The sequence below is a fragment of the Dermacentor albipictus genome, chromosome 2 (assembly GCF_038994185.2).
Source record: "Dermacentor albipictus isolate Rhodes 1998 colony chromosome 2, USDA_Dalb.pri_finalv2, whole genome shotgun sequence".
Lineage (NCBI taxonomy): Eukaryota > Metazoa > Arthropoda > Arachnida > Ixodida > Ixodidae > Dermacentor > Dermacentor albipictus.
In genome coordinates this window covers 62,898,596-62,915,570 of record NC_091822.1, presented here as the reverse complement: position 1 = coordinate 62,915,570, position 16,975 = coordinate 62,898,596, and the positions used below count along the sequence as shown (strand labels likewise).

Sequence of the window (16,975 nt, the reverse complement as noted above, 5' to 3'; positions counted from 1 at the left end):
TGATCTTGTTACGGCGTAGTTAGGATTATTGGGAAGTGGTCACTTCCATACGGGTTGTTAAGCACATTAAATTTAAAATAGGGTAAAAGCGTCGGCGATAAAATGCTAAGATCTATGGCAGAGTATGACTTGTTGGCTAGGTTAAAATATGTGGGCTCCTTCGTATTCAAGAGACATGTTCCGGAGGAGTAAATCACCTGTTCAATGACGCGACCTCGCGCATCACAGCGTGAATCGCCCCACAAACTACTGTGGGCATTAAAATCACCGAGAATCATATAGGGTTCTGGGAGCTCATCTATTAATGATTCTAAATCGCGTCTGTGAAGCTGATAATGTAGTGGTATGTACAAAGAGCAGATGGTAATGAGTTTATTTAAAAGTATGCCTCGAACGGCCACGGCCTCAAGGGCCGTTTGGAGCCTTAAATGCTGACACGCTACACTTCTGTCAGCAATAATGGCTACACCGCCAGATGATGCAACAGCATCCTCGTGGTCTTTGCGAAATGTAACGTACTTTCGGAGAAAGTTTGTGTGTATATATTTTAAGTGTGTTTCCTGTAAACACAGCACTTTTGGATTGTGTTTGTGGATGAGTTCTTGCACATCATCAAGGTTTCTAAGGAGACCTCTGACGTTCCATTGAATTATCTGTGTATCCATGTTGATAGTAAATAGGAGCTGTGTGTACAGAAACAGGAGTAGTGATTATGGAATTTACAGAGATTAAATTACAGAGCCCTTTCGAGGCGCTGTAATCGGGGTTTTGCCCTTTCTGGAGCGTTCAAGGGTGCCTCGCCGCTCCTTAGGCGTTTGGTGCGCCTTCAGGACAGGTGTAGTGTCCATTGCCTCTAGTGAGGCTCCGGACACGTGCTCTTGCGAGCGAGAGGTTACGAGAGAGAGTCCCGCCTTGGAGGGCAAGACCCCTGCGCCCACCAGCCCGGAGGTCGATGGGGCTCCCTGAGGGATTTGGCTGCGCCGGCTGTTGCCAGCGCAGGAAGGGGCCGGGGAGGCCGGGGCAGCCTCGGCCGCGCCAACCTTCGCGGTCGGTGATCCCTCATTCTTGGTTGACGGAGCAGCGTTAGCTGCAACCGCCGCGGGGGCAGATGGCGTAGCTGCCGACTCACTGCTTGTGGGTCGGACAGCCGCCGGAGGCCGTTGTGGCGCTGCCCCCTGACGCGCCACATCGGCAAAGGTGTGCTTTGGCAGGAAAGATACCCGCCCGCGTGCCTCTTTGAAACTTATGTTTTCCTTGACTTCGATTGTAACAATTTGTTTTTCTTTTTTCCAAGATGGGCACGACCGCGAGTACGCAGCATGCTCGCCTTCACAGTTTACACAATGGAGAGAGTTTTCGCAAGATTCAGAGGTGTGCTCATGAGCACTGCATTTCGCGCAGGTTTGGCGGCCTCGGCATCTCTGTGAACTGTGACCGAAACGCTGGCATTTGAAACAACGCAGGGGATTAGGAACATATGGGCGAACACGGAGCTTGATATACCCGGCCTCGATGGACTCGGGCAGAACACTTGTGCCAAAAGTAAGTATCAGATGTTTCGTCTGTATTTCCTTATTATCACGCCTCATCTTAATTCGCTTAATATTTATGACGTTCTGCTCACTGAAGCCCTCCAAGAGCTCAGCCTCAGTCAGCTCCAAGAGATCATCATCGGAGACTACGCCACGGGTGGTATTCATGGTACGATGAGGAGTTACTGTTACTTTGGCGTCACCAAATGAAACTAGATTTGGTAGCTTTTCATATTGTTTCTGGTTGCGGAGTTCGAAGAGGAGATCGCCGCTTGCCATCCTGCATGCTTTATAACCTGTACCAAAAACTTGGGTAAGAGACTTGGACACGAGGAATGGTGAGATTATTCGCACGGGTTTGTCTGGTGTTTCGGAGTGCACTAGATGAAAACGAGGAAAAGTTTCTTTTTGACGGGCAAAAAATTCGAAGACATCATCGGTGCGCCCCCTCTTGAGGGAGCGATCAGGTAATGGGGGGAAAGAAGAAGCCATAAGAGATTGTAATTTCGGCAGTAACGCCAGCCACCCACCGTGGAGTCCTGCAAGGGGACGTTGCAGGACCTGTGAAACACGGCCTGCAGACGCCAGCTGTACATTACCACTATAACCAAATATGATATAACCTAGGCTGGCTATTCACACAAGGTTAACCCTTGCTGCCTGGAAAAATTGGAAGTAAACGGAAGCTAGGAGAAGACAGGAAAGATGAAAAGTGAGAGAAAGACGAAGACTAGAGGGAGAGAGAGACATGAAAAGGCAACTACCGATTTCCCCCGGATGGGTCAGTCCGGGGGTGCCGTCTACGTGAAGCAGAGGCCGAAGAGGTGTGTTGCCTCCACCGGGGGGCCTTAAAGGTCCAAACACCCAGCATCGGCTCAACCCCCAGGATCCCCCTTTCCCCGAACACGGCTAAGCCGCGCACGGCTACACGCGGGAGGGTCCAACCCTCGAGTGCTCGGGTACGTGGTGTCGCAACACACCAAACGCCTGCTGACGCAGACGCCCCTGCGGGGAGGGGGTCTTCTTTGTTTGCCGCAAGATGGCTCTGCGTGTGCGGAAAGCGCAGAAGAAATGCAGCGGAAACGCACTTCGCTACTCGTGTAATTGCGACTTCTGCAAGTTACATGTTCATAATTACCGATATACACCGCAGTATAACTTTCCACGGCTCGTTTCGGAGGCAACACCGCATTCACTAGAGGCGCGTTTGTACCGCTTGGAAGCATCGAACTCGTGGCTGAGTGGTAGTGTCTCCGTCTCACACTCCGGAGACCCTGGTTCGATTCCCACCCAGCACATCTTGGAAGTTGTTTTTATTTATGAAGTGCCTGCCATGATTTATCGCTCACGGTCAACGCTGCGGACGCCGACACCGACGCCGACGACCCCAGCTTTTCTGCGACACGAGCTCCTTAACGCTATCGCGTTAAAATTGCCTGAGTTACTATAGGCTATTTCGAATAGTATGCGTTCGTTTCAATTCGCTTCCGACGTGCCTTTCAGTTTTAAATTCTTAGCTCAAGTTATGTGGGACACGATGTATATGCAAGGCATGCTGACATAAAAGGAATTCAGAGGGTGGCACAGGTTCCGACATATGCACCGTCAAACTTGCGGTAAGAATTCCTTGTTGCTGCTCCCTACCTTTTTAAGGCATTGCTGTTTTTGAAGCACACAAGTAACTGGAACGCCAATGCATCTAGTTGGAAACCTTGAAAATTAATGTGTAGAAACTAGCTTAGTACTGAGAATTCGTTAAAGTGCACATGCCTTGCGATATCGCCGGCTACAATATGTTGTGATTATTATAAATAAAAGGTAGTTATCGTAGCTATGTTATTTGTACAATCAGATGTATTGATTTCTCTTAGAAGTAATTAACGCCTCATTGAGTATTTCAGATTATGGGTTACAATTCTGCTGTTTGCCTATCTGAAATTTAAAACAAAATGGATTGCTTTTAAAATAAAGCCCTGTATATTTACGCGTCCAATAAAGAACCCCAGGAGCTCAAGATCGATCCGAAGCGCTCCTGAACGGCGTCTCTTATAGTCCTAGTGCTGCCATGGCGTTTTTAACCAAATTAATGACTCAACCCATCAATCCCTAAATATGTAATGTGTGCTTCAGGCCAAACGCCAATAAAGAAAAGGAATACCAGAATACCTACTTCCGCATCAATAACGGGATCCTCCTCTCAATCAAGCACCGTATATCGCCGCCGCATCACGCATATCTCATCGCACCAGTCATCCCCTTCAAGTTGCCCGCCCACTATCACGTACTACTACGTTTTCAGCTTCGTTATTTCTTCGAGCAGCCACGGACTGGAACGGCCTACCCCATGACATCGTCGCCATCGCTTCAACACCTGCTTTTAAAGAACGCGTAACAGATCACCTTCAATGTTAAACCACCATCTCTGTTTGTTTTCCTCACTACAAATGTAATCCCACCCCTTATGCAACACCACCTGAAATGGGGGCCTTTAAGGAATAAAACTGAACTGAAGTGAAGCTTACCTGGACAAAAAGAAGTGGCCGAATGTGCCGTTCGGGGTCTACAGCAGTCCATGTCTGTCTACGGACGCGACCAGATTGAGTGCCATGGAAAAGCCCAGACCCCCGTAGAACATGGCGTCGGTACCGCCGGGATAGTACAAGGGCGGAGCAATGGCGCCCACGGCCACATTGACGTCGCCGCTTGAAGCATCATAGAGCACGTACGGCAGTGCGTAGTTGACCGCGAAGCTGAAGACGTCGATGTCAGCGTGCGGGTCATGCATCTTAGCAGCGCAGCGGCTCGTCTTCACCCAGTACTCGGCAAACGAAAGTTCAGTGCTGGGAAAATCACTGTACATACGCTCGAGCAGGTCGTTTTCCAGGAAACGCTCGGGGGGCCACAGCTTTAGTCGCGTCGAACGCAGCTTCTCGACCGCGAGCTTCCGGCTTTCAATGTCCAGCCATTGCGTTGCGTTGGCCGCGTCCGCAGCCGCCGACACCAAGCTATCGAAGCCTGCTTTGACGGCGGCGCGCTGTGCTGGCGTGAAGCGCGACACGGAGCTGAGCGCAATCACCAGGAGCCGATAGGCGGCCTCGACGAATCGCTCGCAGAAGTACGGCCGATATGTGGTGATGCCCTGGTCGTACCGATTCTCAAGCAGCTGGATATCCGCTGCCGGAGCAAATAGCTGCACGCAAGACCAGGCGATCAGGGACAGCAGCTCGGTTCTTCTGTTCGATGACATCACGGTCGCCATAGTCCGGAAGAACTCTACGTCGCCTATGAAAACCTGGTCGTTGGGCTTCACTTCAGGCTCAAGCTCGGTCTGCCTGAAGGCACGTAGCCACAGCTTCGAGGCCAGCGGCGGAGTGTGAAGTCCTATTCGAGTGATTCGCACCAGAGCTGGTTCGATTACCTGAAGACGCCTTGCGTTCAGCAGTTTTCTGAAGACATCACCTTCCATAACCATGGCCCTGTTGATAAACTTCGTATCGACCCCATACTTAGTGTAGTTTCGGTTAAGGATGTAGAAAAACGTTGCCCAGTATTTCGCGTATCCGCCGGTGCTTTTGACTGTGAGATGCTGCTTATACAAAATTGGTATGAGGGAACTGGGCTCTAATATGAAACGCCAATTCGGTGAGGACAAGCGCATAGCGCGCACTTGGAAGACTAACGGGACCTGCCACTTGAATTCTAGCGTCATCAGTACGTCGAGGGCGCTGGTGTCACTTGGCGTGGGTTTCTCTGGCCAGGACAGTCTGCATTCGTTGAGGAACTTCCAGAAGATGTCCAAGTTCGAGCCGTACTGTGATCGGTTGCCCATGCAGGACTCGTACATGGCCATTGGTTTGTGGCCCACACTAATGCTTTTCATCCCTTCGCTGAGTACGCTGTAGAAATGCGGAAACCACGATTTCCTTACGTCAGCCATGGCCGAGTTCGAGTACGCTAGGTAGCCTTTCGAAGGCGACCAAGTGGAGCAGACGTAGGCGCTAAAGTTGTGGCATGGATCGAGGTCGCGGTTTAGTCCATTAGAGAGGCGCCACGAGTGGACGAGGCAGTCCTCAGTCTTGCAGAACGGTGGCGATGGTGGTGATTTGGCGCCTCGTGCGAACAGAAACACAATGATGATTGTCACGGCCGTCACGATCAGCATAAGGACGGTCATAAGGGTGAGGTGCTGCACCTTGATTGAAACACCTGTTGCAGTTAGGACAATCTGAGAGCTGCGTGGAGCCTGCAAGAAAATATAAAAATGAAGAGGCATTTAGGCAGATTTCGGCTAAAAATTTTGTTCGAAATGCAGAGTGATCTGTCTACAGTGGCGACGTCCACCATCTTCTCGGTGATGTAGTTGCGAATCGCCTTTATGCTGTGCGGATCGGCGATTGTCGCGGTGTGGCTATTCAGAACTGTAAAATGTATCAGTCACCTTCATCGTCCAGCGAATTGGGCAACGGGAACATCACTGCGCTCCAACCAATCAACGAACCTACAGCGGTTGTTCTTTCAGCCTTTCATATTCGTCTAGACTGCGTTGGGTGGCGTTGTGCTTTGCAACCAAAGCTTTCGTCAAGTCTCTTTTCACGGTGACGTGCGCTGTTAACATTTAGCTAATTACTCGGAAGAATGGTTCCTACGCTCCCGAAGTTCTGACTAATGCCCGTGTGACTACTATACAAGGAAAGCTGTCAGTTGTCCAGGGGGCGGGGGGAGGTCGGAGCCCGGGCCCGACCCAGTTTTCGGACCTTCCGCTCCCCCTTGTGCATATATATATATATATATATATATATATATATATATATATATATATATATATATATATATATATATATATATGTAGCGTTCCTAACTAGAACGGCAACAGAAATGACATAATCTAAGTGAGACGGGTGTCGTCCGCCATTTTATTCCAACTTCTTCCTTCTCACTTCTCCCCTAGCACCTTCCTTCGTCTTCTTTCATGCGTCCAGCGCAGACCGCTTCACTCTTCCGGATTTCTTTTAATTACACCTCCTGGGGTAATACTTGAATACGTTTCCAATAGCGGCGCACTCCGTTTGGCCCGAGGCTCCGGCGTACCAGACATTCTTCAATATTCCATGCTGGCATGCAGTCCTAATAACTTGAAATGGTCCGCAATATTTTGAATTTGAGGGCACAGCTCCTTTCCTTACAAGGACATAGTCTCCAGGCTGTATGTCCGGTATCTCGCTACTGTGCCTTTTATCAAAGTTTCGCTTCATGCGGCGCTTGTAGATCTCCTGTTCTTTGACAGTTTTTCTTACTTCCGCAAGTTCGAGGTTCTCTAGGAGACCTAGCTCACGATCTGCAGGAAGTATGGGCGCTGTACCTGAAGTTACAAAATGAGGGCTGCAGCCTAAACTCGTGGTGTATGATCTGTTGTGATGCTTCACAGCGGCCTCGAGACAGCACTTCCAGCCACCGGCAAAGTCTGGATACATCTTCAGATACTGTTTGATGTCTCGTATGGCACGTTCCGCTAGGCCGTTTGCTGCCGGGTGGTATGGAGAAGAATACTTTATCATGATGCCGTGCTCCTGGGCCCACTTTGATAATTTGGCACTCCGAAAAGCCGGCCCGTTGTCGCAGACGAGCGTCTTTGTGTGTTTAAAACACTCAGCTTTGAGGAGGTCTATTACGCTGTTTGCGTCTTCTTTGCCAGCTTTAGCCGCAATCGTCCGTGTGCACTCATCTACGGAGAGCAAGAAAGCTTGCGTTCGCTTGACTCCTTCCCCCTTCTTTTTGAGCTCCGCGAAGTCCAAATGAATTACTTCGAACGGGATGCTTGAATATTCAGGGTTTGTCATAACGTCTGTCGATTGCTTGAATTTAACTTTGTTCACCTGGCAGAGGTGGCATGTGCGGATGTAATGGCTGATGTCGTTTTTCATGCCCGGCCATGTGAATCTCATGAGCAATTTCTTATAAGTGCGCCAGAAGCCATCATGTCCACCCGATTCAGGGGTGTCGTGGTATAGATGAAGAATCCTTGGAATCATAGTTGGTGGTACGTGATACCTTCCATTGATAAACTGGAGCTCTTCTGTACCTTCCCATAGCTTAATATGATTGATTGTATCTGGATTATTGCTTGATTCCTGTACAAGTAATCTTGATAGTGCGTCAGCGTCAGTGAGGAGTGGGCCAGGACGGTGCGAAATTACGAAATCAAATTGTTGCAGATAGTTCACCCATCTAGCAATGCGGCCTCTTGGTTGGGCCATGCTCAGAAGTTGAGTCAATGCTTGATGGTCCGTGAAAAGTATGAATTTGGCACCTTCCAGGTAAGTACGAAAGTACTGCACAGCTTTTAAGACGGCCAGAGCTTCCTTTTCTGTGGTACAGTAATTGATTTCGGCGGGTTTCAGGGTATAGCTGTAGTACCCCACGACGTAGTGTTTGGTTTGATCAGCTTGTTTGGATGGCTTCTGGTATAGAACTGCACCGGTAGCATAATGTGATGCGTCCGTGTTCAGCACGAAAGGCAAGGAAAAATCCGGTATTCGCAAGATGGGGTCCGACGATATTAGTTTTACAAGCTCACGATAGACAGCTTCGCACTTCTCGTCCCAATGAAAAGGCACGTCTTTCTGAGTTAAACGTGTGAGGCACCTTGTTCTCAGTGCGTAGTCTTTGATAAACGCCCGGAAGTGTCCTGCAAGGCCAAGAAAAACGCGCAGGGAGTGCACATCATAAGGCTTTACCAGCTTGGAGATTCTCTCTACCGATTCTTGCTTGGTGCTTTTAGTCTGTCCATCAAACACCCTGCCAAGAAATACTACGGTATCTTTAAAGAACGCACTTTTCTTGAAGTTGACTTTGAGTTGGGCAAGACTGAGGGCATGAAGAACTTTTGAAAGATGACTACGGTGTTCGTCCTTTGTCTTTGAGTAGATGATGATGTCGTCGATGTACACATTGCAAAATGTGCCCAGGTAAGGTTTCAGAATGTCCGTCATAATCTTCTGAAACCACGCAGGGGAGTTTTTCCAACCAAATGGTAGGCGGTTGTACTCAAACAAGTCAAATGGGGTTATGAACGCGGTGTACTTCTTCGTTTCTTCACTTAGTGGAATCTGCCAAAAGCCCTTGCAGAGATCTATTCGTGAAAACCAATGGCAACCACCGGTTTCGTCAATGATGTCGTCGATTCTCGGCATTGGATAAGGTATCAATTCAGTTTGACGATTGAGAGCCCGGTAGTCTGTGCAGAGGCGGAATGTCCCGTCTTCTTTAGGTGGAATAGTGATAGGAGAAGCAAATGGGGATACAGAAGGCCGGATGATACCTGCGTCTAACATTTCTTGCAACTCCTTTTTCAGCCACACCTTTTTATCTCTGGACATATTATAGGGGGTTCTACGAACCACTGTTTTATCTGCGAGCTCGAAAGGAACGACATGGGATTTCATTGCTGGAGGGTAGCTTCCTATGCATATAAGCTCTGGGTACTTAGTCTTGATGTCTTCGTGGTGAAAAATTAGCCTTGATACACTAGGTTCTTCACCAGGGTCTTCTGTTCTTATCGTGTCTTCGGCCATTACCTTGTCATCCCAATAGAGGTTCATCTTAAGTTTTTTCATGTCTGGACGGGACAAAAGAAAATCGTAGGTGACATTGGGAATGGCCAATACGTCACTGGTAATAGCATTTCCTTGAAATTCAATAGCCATGGTTACCCATTCGCTATGCATGGTCACCGACCCATCGTAGGCTTGGACACGCAATGTTCTACCAGCGTGCAGACGACTGGCATCCACTCGAGTCTTGTTGATAATAGATACCGAAGCTCCACTGTCAACGAGAGCCTTCACTTCAATGCCATCTACCTTAATGGGGGCGTACAATAAGCTTGACGACACCAAATATACTGTCTCACTGAAGCTCTTTTTCTGGGGCTTGTGATGCACGGTAGACAGATTATGTGGAAGTAGGTTGCCGTGAACTGCGGTAATTGGTTCTTCACCATCCTCACAGTCATGATTTACGCTTCCCAGAGATTTGTTTATGAAGCTGTGTTCACATTCAGTTGACGGCAACGACTCTAGATTGGAATCAAGTTGCTCTGTTCTACCATCTGGCTGTCTTCTCGATGTAATTCTTGGCACTGAGGTCTGTAGAAAGTTCAGAAGGTCATCAAACGTTCTTGGACCTTTGAGCTGGACATGACTACGGATCTCGATACACAACCCTTGCGTTATCAAAGCTACAACAGCAGAAGACGACAGCTTCGGTTCTGCAGAATACAACAGGCGACGCTTCTCAAGACAGTACTCAAGCAGAGAGCCACCTGTATAACTGAACCGCAGTGCCGCATCCCATCTTTCTACTGCGTTGCCTTCGAAAGCCCCTAAAAAGTTGCTTTTCCACAGTTCCCAACATGTTGTTCCATAATCCATGAGTTGCACGTCATACCATTTTCTGGCTATACCGCCCAAATAGCGGCGCATATGCAAAATCTTTGTGTCGTCGGAGTGCCACAGATTCTTGTCACAGGCGTACTCGAAAAAACACAGCCAGTAGTGTGCATTTTGCGATTTTCCTTCAAAAACATCTGGTTCAACAATACTTCGTGCTGACTGCTCTCGACTAAGCGCTTGGACGAAAGTTCTCATTATTTCTATCTGTTGTATAATGTTCCTTTGCAGTTCCATAACACTCAAGTCTAGGCTCACCTTCCCGGCAGGCGTTTCCTCTTTGAGGGTGCCACGTCGTATGGGTTCCAGAACGAGTTCGCTCAGTGTCTGCAGTTGTAGATTCACTGTCACCGATCCTGTTTGCACGAGGGCTTGGCGGCTGATTGCAGCTTGTTGCAGCACCACGTTGATCAGCGCGGTAGAACTAACTTCAAGAGGAAGGTCCGTCGCTGGCTCACCGTGCACTTGGTATCGGGTGAACACAACAGACTCTGATGACGCCTGGTCGACGAAAAACGTCACCCGCATCGCTGGTCTTCGAAAACTGTCGGCTGCGCCAAAATGTAGCGTTCCTAACTAGAACGGCAACAGAAATGACATAATCTAAGTGAGACGGGTGTCGTCCGCCATTTTATTCCAACTTCTTCCTTCTCACTTCTCCCCTAGCACCTTCCTTCGTCTTCTTTCATGCGTCCAGCGCAGACCGCTTCAATATATATATATATATATATATATATATATATATATATATATATATATATATATATATATATATATATGTTATACACACACACAACCTTTAATCCCGTTCGCACTTGAAGAAAGTTCGTGTGAGCTCAAAGAGTTAGTCACTCAAGTTCCAGGCTTACTGAATACTAGTTACGAGACCTCATTGAAGGAGGCAGTTTAACTTCACAGCCTGAGTCTCCCGGATGAGGCAAACGACAAGTGAATTCACTTACTGAGGAATATATATGTGTTTTGTGCATATTAGGTCGCACAGGTACACGTCAATGGTAAAAGCCATGTAAAGTCTTCTAAAAGTGTTAATACACATCGATGCAATCAAGAAATATTTTCCTCTCGCAAGTTCATATGACAGATAAACTGCAACATTTATAAAACTTACATAGTATACAAGAATCTTTGAACACAACTTATAAGAACAATTACTACCACAAATCAATGCGACTACGCAACGCAAATGTTAATTAGAGCATGCCTTATGCAATTGGCTTAATTTATCTCCCAGTGGAGGAATAAAGGATTATTGGATAATAGATTATAAGGCACACGAATAAACAAGCATATTAGCACATCACTGAGTAAATGCTGAAACAGCGAGATCCTAAAAGTGCGGAAGGACACGAAAGCAAGTAGGAATAGCGTGGACTACTTTATTGAGCAGCTGATAAAGCATATATGATGAATAAAATTCATAAGGGAAATGTACAGCATAAGATATATACTGTTAAATAGCGCAACGAAGCATTTTTTTTTCATACTCAAAAGGCCTAAACTTGTTCTAGCTGTTATGTACCCCATTTATATTCCTGCGCATTTACTTTTTGCGTTCTTTTATAAGCGACATGGTTTGCTTGAAGCTTGCCTCTATTGCCTGAAGCTCTACTCACTGCGTCCTTGCCTTGTATTAGCGCCTGATAACTTTTGCCAACTGAATACCTCATGAACACCTTGCTGTAGAAGAGCTCCGCAAAACGGGAGCTCTGGTACAGAACGGGTCAGCTCTATGCGATAGCTCCCAACTTGTTTCTTTTATCAAGGCTTATCGCCACGCAACGTTCATGAAGCCGCATCGCTCCATTAAAACGAGAGCGAACTATTGTCCAAATTAATCGGTTATGCCCAATCAGTCAGTGAGAGCGCGCGTCTTCTAGTGTTTAGTGACCGCGCTTGGCTGTCCCTGCTTCTGAGGAGGGCTACATACGCGGGCCGGGCGCTTTATTTTCATCGCCGCGTTGAAGCTTGTAATCCGAGATGGGTGGTCCTTTCGCGTGTGGTGTCTCCCCGCGCGCCTAGTGTTATGCTTCCGTTGGTGTTGATATACGGTGGCAAAAACGCTTCCTTCTCAACGTCAGTGGGTAATGGTCAAGTACGGACCAGCGACATGCCCACAGTTAGCTCTGTCGGTGGCGCTCACGCGTGTTTTTAGCGGGTGGATACTGCGACGTCCGCAGCCGCGGTAGAAGCGAGCTGGACGCGTGTTTTCTAGTTCTTGTTTTATCTGTCCACGTCTCTGGTCCTTATAAAGTACAAAAGCCATTTGAATGAGCGACTGTGGGTGCCAGAATAAGCACGTAATACTGAGCTGAAAAGGATGGGGGCTTGATGGGCATTATCTTCCCACGCGCTGAATGTTTGGGTTTGTTGGAGGTCACGTGATCAAACCAGCGTTTGGGAAGGAAAGGCGTAGCTGCGAACGACTGTGCGCAGCTAACCCTTACGCAGCCCGCGTGTCGTGTCTAATTGTGGGTAATCATTGGCGGGTGCAGTGGTTCAGGCCAGGCAGGGATGGCTGCCAACTTCATGCGCGCTCTCTTCCTTGCCGGGCTGTCTTACTGCGCCCCTAGTGTTGTAGATTGCGTTGTCCAAGAGAAAGTCGTAATTGGAGATATCGTTGATAGAGGCCGTGCTGTAGTGGACATAAATGTAGACAGATGATGATGATCAATCTAATCTGCGGAGTCGCGAGGTGAATCGCGCTGCTGCACGAAGCTTTCTTCATAATGCCGGCGTTGTGACAGTGCACGCGTTCATCCAGTGCGATATTTACAGGTTTTCTTGAACCGCGCATTGCGCTAGGCTTGTTATTTTAATAATTCAATGAATGTTACCTACAATTTATATGGCCGATAGAATTAACATATAGACAGGCTCGTGCAAGGACTGCACTATTCTGTCGCGATTTTTCTGACGAGCCTTACATGGGACCGGCCATATGATCTAATTTTTCTAACTACGTGCATGGAATTCGCCGTGCACTTCCCTGGTCGCCTTCTCCCGCCATCTAGTGGCGACGCGCGAAAGTACACTGTGTGCGAAAATTCGATCTTGAACGTGATCGGAATCAGCGCACCGAACGCGATTGCTGCTCGGTTGGATAAAACAAGGGTATATATATATATATATATATATATATATATATATATATATATTAGTCATATAATGAGAAGCCAACAAACACTCACACCAAGTACAACATAGGGGAAATTGCATGTGCTTAATAAATTAAATAAAGTAATGATAAATTAATGGAAATTAAAGTGGATGAAAAAACAACTTGCCGCAGGTGGGAACCGAACACACAACCTTCGCATGTCGCGTGCGATGCTCTACCAATTGAGCTACCGCGGCGGCGTTTCCCCATCCACTTTCTTGGGTATTTATGTGTACTAGTAGAACCCTGGGAGTTCCCACCTGCGGCAAGTTGTTTTTTCATCCACTTTAATTTCCATGAATTTATCATTACTTTATTTAATTTATTAAGCGCATGCAATTTCCCCTATGTTGTACTTGGTATATATATATATAAACGAGAAGAAAGGGGGTTTACCGAGGGACCCGATAATTATTAGTCATATAATGAGAAGCCAACAAACACTGACACCAAGTACACCATAGGGGAAATTGCATGAGCTTAATAAATGAAATGAAGTAATGATAAATTAATGGAAATTAAAGGGGATGAAAAAACAACTTGCCGCAGGTGGGAACCGAACCCACAACCTTCGCATGTCGCGTGCGATGCTCTACCAATTGAGCTACCGCGGCGGCGTTTCCCCATCCACTTTCTTGGGTATTTATGTGTACTAGTAGAACCCTGGGAGTGTTAGCCAGCGCCCCCACTCACAGACCTTGGCGGCGGACGTGGAACGTCTTTTTTTGCCGCAGGCGTCACGAGAACGTGATCTTTTTCGGGTGAAGGCAACTGGTCAATAAACCCACATATGCTACCTGAAGGCATCAATGTTGCCGGATTCGAGACCCTCGTTATGTAATAAACGAGAAGAAAGGGGGTTTACCGAGGGACCCGATAATTATTAGTCATATAATGAGAAGCCAACAAACACTGACACCAAGTACACCATAGGGGAAATTGCATGAGCTTAATAAATGAAATGAAGTAATGATAAATTAATGGAAATTAAAGGGGATGAAAAAACAACTTGCCGCAGGTGGGAACCGAACCCACAACCTTCGCATGTCGCGTGCGATGCTCTACCAATTGAGCTACCGCGGCGGCGTTTCCCCATCCACTTTCTTGGGTATTTATGTGTACTAGTAGAACCCTGGGAGTGTTAGCCAGCGCCCCCACTCACAGACCTTGGCGGCGGACGTGGAACGTCTTTTTTTGCCGCAGGCGTCACGAGAACGTGATCTTTTTCGGGTGAAGGCAACTGGTCAATAAACCCACATATGCTACCTGAAGGCATCAATGTTGCCGGATTCGAGACCCTCGTTATGTAATAAACGAGAAGAAAGGGGGTTTACCGAGGGACCCGATAATTATTAGTCATATAATGAGAAGCCAACAAACACTGACACCAAGTACACCATAGGGGAAATTGCATGAGCTTAATAAATGAAATGAAGTAATGATAAATTAATGGAAATTAAAGGGGATGAAAAAACAACTTGCCGCAGGTGGGAACCGAACCCACAACCTTCGCATGTCGCGTGCGATGCTCTACCAATTGAGCTACCGCGGCGGCGTTTCCCCATCCACTCAATTGGTAGCTCAATTGGTAGAGCATCGCACGCGACATGCGAAGGTTGTGGGTTCGGTTCCCACCTGCGGCAAGTTGTTTTTTCATCCCCTTTAATTTCCATTAATTTATCATTACTTCATTTCATTTATTAAGCTCATGCAATTTCCCCTATGGTGTACTTGGTGTCAGTGTTTGTTGGCTTCTCATTATATGACTAATAATTATCGGGTCCCTCGGTAAACCCCCTTTCTTCTCGTTTATTACATAACGAGGGTCTCGAATCCGGCAACATTGATGCCTTCAGGTAGCATATGTGGGTTTATTGACCAGTTGCCTTCACCCGAAAAAGATCACGTTCTCGTGACGCCTGCGGCAAAAAAAGACGTTCCACGTCCGCCGCCAAGGTCTGTGAGTGGGGGCGCTGGCTAACACTCCCAGGGTTCTACTAGTACACATAAATACCCAAGAAAGTGGATGGGGAAACGCCGCCGCGGTAGCTCAATTGGTAGAGCATCGCACGCGACATGCGAAGGTTGTGGGTTCGGTTCCCACCTGCGGCAAGTTGTTTTTTCATCCCCTTTAATTTCCATTAATTTATCATTACTTCATTTCATTTATTAAGCTCATGCAATTTCCCCTATGGTGTACTTGGTGTCAGTGTTTGTTGGCTTCTCATTATATGACTAATAATTATCGGGTCCCTCGGTAAACCCCCTTTCTTCTCGTTTATTACATAACGAGGGTCTCGAATCCGGCAACATTGATGCCTTCAGGTAGCATATGTGGGTTTATTGACCAGTTGCCTTCACCCGAAAAAGATCACGTTCTCGTGACGCCTGCGGCAAAAAAAGACGTTCCACGTCCGCCGCCAAGGTCTGTGAGTGGGGGCGCTGGCTAACACTCCCAGGGTTCTACTAGTACACATAAATACCCAAGAAAGTGGATGGGGAAACGCCGCCGCGGTAGCTCAATTGGTAGAGCATCGCACGCGACATGCGAAGGTTGTGGGTTCGGTTCCCACCTGCGGCAAGTTGTTTTTTCATCCCCTTTAATTTCCATTAATTTATCATTACTTCATTTCATTTATTAAGCTCATGCAATTTCCCCTATGGTGTACTTGGTGTCAGTGTTTGTTGGCTTCTCATTATATGACTAATAATTATCGGGTCCCTCGGTAAACCCCCTTTCTTCTCGTTTATTACATAACGAGGGTCTCGAATCCGGCAACATTGATGCCTTCAGGTAGCATATGTGGGTTTATTGACCAGTTGCCTTCACCCGAAAAAGATCACGTTCTCGTGACGCCTGCGGCAAAAAAAGACGTTCCACGTCCGCCGCCAAGGTCTGTGAGTGGGGGCGCTGGCTAACACTCCCAGGGTTCTACTAGTACACATAAATACCCAAGAAAGTGGATGGGGAAACGCCGCCGCGGTAGCTCAATTGGTAGAGCATCGCACGCGACATGCGAAGGTTGTGGGTTCGGTTACCACCTGCGGCAAGTTGTTTTTTCATCCCCTTTAATTTCCATTAATTTATCATTACTTCATTTCATTTATTAAGCTCATGCAATTTCCCCGATGGTGTACTTGGTGTCAGTGTTTGTTGGCTTCTCATTATATGACTAATAATTATCGGGTCCCTCGGTAAACCCCCTTTCTTCTCGTTTATTACATAACGAGGGTCTCGAATCCGGCAACATTGATGCCTTCAGGTAGCATATGTGGGTTCATTGACCAGTTGCCTTCACCCGAAAAAGATCACGTTCTCGTGACGCCTGCGGCAAAAAAAGACGTTCCACGTCCGCCGCCAAGGTCTGTGAGTGGGGGCGCTGGCTAACACTCCCAGGGTTCTACTAGTACACATAAATACCCAAGAAAGTGGATGGGGAAACGCCGCCGCGGTAGCTCAATTGGTAGAGCATCGCACGCGACATGCGAAGGTTGTGGGTTCGGTTCCCACCTGCGGCAAGTTGTTTTTTCATCCCCTTTAATTTCCATTAATTTATCATTACTTCATTTCATTTATTAAGCTCATGCAATTTCCCCTATGGTGTACTTGGTGTCAGTGTTTGTTGGCTTCTCATTATATGACTAATAATTATCGGGTCCCTCGGTAAACCCCCTTTCTTCTCGTTTATTACATAACGAGGGTCTCGAATCCGGCAACATTGATGCCTTCAGTTAGCATATGTGGGTTTATTGACCAGTTGCCTTCACCCGAAAAAGATCACGTTCTCGTGACGCCTGCGGCAAAAAAAGACGTTCCA

The 16,975-nt window shown here is 47.4% G+C and overlaps 1 protein-coding gene across 2 annotated transcripts in view; it reads right to left on the bottom strand.

Moving 5' to 3' along the window:
* Window positions 1-10,621, bottom strand: part of LOC135908978 (membrane metallo-endopeptidase-like 1) — a 52,267-nt gene extending 41,646 nt beyond the window's left edge. For both annotated transcript variants that reach the window (XR_011512033.1, XM_070533641.1), the window contains exons 1-2: window positions 10,238-10,621; window positions 4,055-5,775 (exon numbers count right to left, since the gene is read on the bottom strand). Coding sequence is in view for 1 of the 2 variants with exons in the window: in XM_070533641.1 (XP_070389742.1) it covers window positions 4,093-5,775; window positions 10,238-10,507 (1,953 nt within the window). In the remaining variant the exon portion in view is untranslated. The remainder of the gene's footprint in view (window positions 1-4,054; window positions 5,776-10,237) is intronic.
* Between the last annotated feature and the right edge of the window lie 6,354 nt (window positions 10,622-16,975).